The 3,903-nt window shown below is 34.8% G+C and overlaps 1 protein-coding gene across 1 annotated transcript in view; it reads right to left on the bottom strand.

Moving 5' to 3' along the window:
* Positions 1 to 1,427: 1,427 nt before the first annotated feature.
* Positions 1,428 to 3,903, bottom strand: part of LOC133700059 (AUGMIN subunit 5-like) — a 9,480-nt gene continuing 7,004 nt past the window's right edge. The window contains exons 9-10 of the mRNA XM_062123622.1: positions 3,804 to 3,863; positions 1,428 to 2,270 (exon numbers count right to left, since the gene is read on the bottom strand). Coding sequence (XP_061979606.1) covers positions 2,091 to 2,270; positions 3,804 to 3,863 — 240 coding nt within the window. The 3' untranslated portion in view covers positions 1,428 to 2,090. The remainder of the gene's footprint in view (positions 2,271 to 3,803; positions 3,864 to 3,903) is intronic.

Below are 3,903 nucleotides of genomic sequence, written 5' to 3'. Positions count from 1 at the left end.
AAACTTTTCCTCAAATTTTGTTCACTTTCGAGTTAAAAACTATGTGATTGCACGCAATCTTACAATGGAGATCAAAGTCATTCATGCGTAGAACCATACATTAATTCATTTGAAAATTTTGAAATAATTTTCTAAATATTTCCATTCCAAATTTATAAAAACTAATTTATAAATTTTTAGGCAACGAGTCTACATTGTACCATCTATGATCGCTAGATCATATTTTCCGGATTCAAACGTAGTTTTAATACTGAGTTTAAACAGACAACATCGAATTTCATTAAATTATATTCCAGAACATTGCTTTCCCTTTTTATCTCTTCTATTTGGTTTTTATGTGCATTTCTTTATTTTTTATTTTTTTTGTTATTTTCCACCATTTTCATACTTTTATTTTTAAGTTAACACATGAACATCTTATTTCAAGTTCCCAAAATCCAAAGTCACCCTCTTAATTCCAATACTTACTTACTTAACATAATATTCTCCATTATTAATTTTGTGAATTTTATCTAGGAGTTTACATATCAAGTTAGGATTTAATTGACTTCCTTGCATTTGAAATAGTTGTCAGTATTCCTGCATTAAGGTCTTCCATGGATTATCAAAATACTACTAGTTTTGATCACTCAATCCCTCTGTCTAAGTTCAGTTTATTTACTACCAATTATGACCAAGTGAATTTGGTCTGGTATCTTAGAATAACTCTAAAAATATACTCTATGCATATTAATACATAGGGATTAGTAGGCCAAGCCTATGAAATGTTTGAACATAAATAATAAGCAATATATAATCTTGAATAAAGTATATAAGATACTGAATGGAAGCATACAACACTGCCCGAGAACTTCTTACAGTGATATAACCAAGTATGACGCTTATTATACATGACTTTTTCTCCTCTTAGATAACCAGTTGATACTATTTCAAATCCATTATCACTAGCAAATCAAATAGTTTACAGCATTTAGACAGCCTAACAATGAAAACAGTCAAGAGAATTCCCAAAAAAATTGAATATAAACTGACCACAAATTACAGATGAATCACCTCCCCTGAACAATGAATTTCATGAAAGGATTTATGCTGCCTTCGCAACGAGAACAAGGAACATGATTACTTAATTTTTTTGATCGACAGAAAGAAGGGAGAAGATAGGGATGGAGACAAGCTATTGCAACGAGAACAAGAACAACGAACAGGACCACTTTCTAATTTTTTTGGTCGGCAGAGAGAGGGGAGGAGGGTGGTGCTGTTATTTTGTAGGCAGAGTGGTCGGCTGTAATGTCACTAGTTAGAGTTTAAGCACTATAAAATTTCTCATCATTTAGTATAAAAGTTAAGTATCTCTAGTATTATCTTTTACAGTTTCTTTATCCCAATGTCCGCTGTAAAACGCTTCATAAAAAGATAAGGACAGGACATGTTAAAATCCATTCTGACAACTACGATAAATAAAAAAAGAAAGCCTTACAAATTTAAGACAGCAAGTGAGCCATCGCTTCTGGCTCTGAGCCTTCAGTCAGTAATATTTTGATTGTTCTTACACGCCATGGAACACACTTCCTCCTAACTTCCATTATAAAAGAGATTAGGTACAGCTCCACCCATCAATACAGGAGAAATGACTTTTTTATAAGCCATATATAGACTGAATAAACAACAAGCAAATCATAAACCGCCTCATAACTTTTAATGACAACAGATGCCCTATAGTACACTAACCAACCAGTCTGTACAAAATTAGCGGGAAAGGGAGACAATAGGCCAAGATACCTCAACCAAAAAGCTGAGTACAGAAATCCACCACCACCACCTCCCTTTTACGTTCTAAGCCAATGGAGGATGCTTTGCCTAGTATTCCAATCGATGGTGCTTGATTGCCTCTGTCTACCCTCATGTACACATACCAAATCCATCCAACCGCCTCCTCCCTCATCCTGCAAACTAAATAGAAGGATATCATCGAAGATCTCTTCATCACATTCTCGAGTGTATCCCATGCGACCCAAATGTAATTTTCCGTATTGACATGAAAGTGGTAAAAAAAAATCAGTCAAACAAGGAAAAGTGCACAAAGATCTTGTTCACATGAGCTCTTTATCATAAAATGCAAGAAGTTGCTTGACGTGATTATGCCAAGCAGCAACATTTTGTCCATCAACTGCAACCCAGTCAACAACAGTAGATGCTGGTTGCTCCCACCAATCATCAAGCTGCATAAGCAATGTCAAGGATTTATAGCTAGATATAGAACAGAACAAGAAACACAACCAGAATTACAGTTACAGATTACTAGGTTAACAATTCATACTCAATTCTTTCCATCACTTCTGAAACGAGAATCATAAGAAAATGGTGAAAAATAGGTCAGACGAGAGGGGGCAGAAAAACATATAAACCACAAACCTAGACATGCCATACTATGACACAAAACAACATATAAACCACAAACCTAGACATGCCATACTATGACACAAAACAACAATTAAGTCCAAACATAGCAAGCAATTTTAAGCGAAGTCAGGAATTGTATAAACAGCCTTGTGAGTGATCATTGATGGGCATGATCCTTTTTTTAGAACCAAATAAAGAATTTTGTCCTTTTGCTTAAGATATGGCAACAAAAATTAATTCTGTTTGCATCAGCATTTTGTTAGGCAGTTATTCCTTGAGTTTTTAACCTGTCCTAAAATTTGCTTCTCAAGGGTGCAGCTGATTAGCTCTTGGAAACAGAATGCTGCTCCAGCCCATACAATTCATGAAATCTAAAAAACAACTTGTGCCAGTAGATAGACATCCAAACTGATCCATCTAATCTTCTCTATCTTGACTTTAACATTGTTTCATCTGCCTGTTTCTCAAATTTGATTCTTATATAACACCATAGTATCTGCTGGTGGAAACTTCATCATATTGTTCTGTAGCCAGTCCTTACATGTCCTCCCCCCACACTAAAGATATGAATGAATAATGAATCCTTAACATTCAAGACATTCCTATCCTATATCCACCAAAACAAGCAAAAAACCTATTCTGTATATTTAACACGACAAAAGAATACAATGAAAAGGTGACAACACCCAAGGCATGTAAACACATGCATATTAAGACAATTTTTTATATGGCCACTGCACCTCCAACATCTTTTCTTATTAAAAACAGCAACCTAACAGATTTCTTGGACTTAGGGACCGTTTGGGAACGCGGCTGCGGCCGCGTTCCCAAAAAATTTGAAAATTTTTTGTTTATTTTTTTGGCTAAAATTTAATATGGTTTGTACGTTTTGGATCGTTTTGATGTGCTGATGTTAAAAATAATTTTTAAAAAATGAAAAAACATCGTTGGCATGCATTTTGGCACGAAAAGTTATTTGAAAAGCACCCGCAACCACACTGCCAAACACGCTTTTAGAAGGTGCCTTAGCATTCCACATTTGATTTGCCAAAAGAAATAGCCATGAACAAGTGCTTTTCATAATGCAATGACACAAGACTCAGACTCTCAAAAACAAAAACAAAAAAAAAAAAAGGTTTCCTCCTATAACCATATAAACTAAGAAAAACAACCATGAAAAAAAGACATGAGATATCATCCAAAGAATTAACCACGCTACATCCCATCCCAAACCTACTACAAAAAGACAATCTAAGCATGTTTTCTAAGTGGTCCCAACAAGGTCGATGGTCAAGTTTGATCTACAAATTCCAGAAATTAACTTGTTTTGAGAATCATATATCTTTCTAACTAAATACCCAGAAGTCCCACTAACCCACTACCAAATAAAAGAGCCTAGCAACCTCACCAGCTACTGCAACAGACATCAACACAATACAAAGCAAATCTGCTTTTGCAGACATCTTCAAATTTTGCTTAAACAACATCAGTAATCTAGTCATG

Source organism: Populus nigra, chromosome 7, assembly GCF_951802175.1.
Source record: "Populus nigra chromosome 7, ddPopNigr1.1, whole genome shotgun sequence".
Lineage (NCBI taxonomy): Eukaryota > Viridiplantae > Streptophyta > Magnoliopsida > Malpighiales > Salicaceae > Populus > Populus nigra.
The sequence above is the reverse complement of the archived record's forward strand: the minus strand, read 5'-3'. Positions and strand labels throughout refer to the sequence as shown.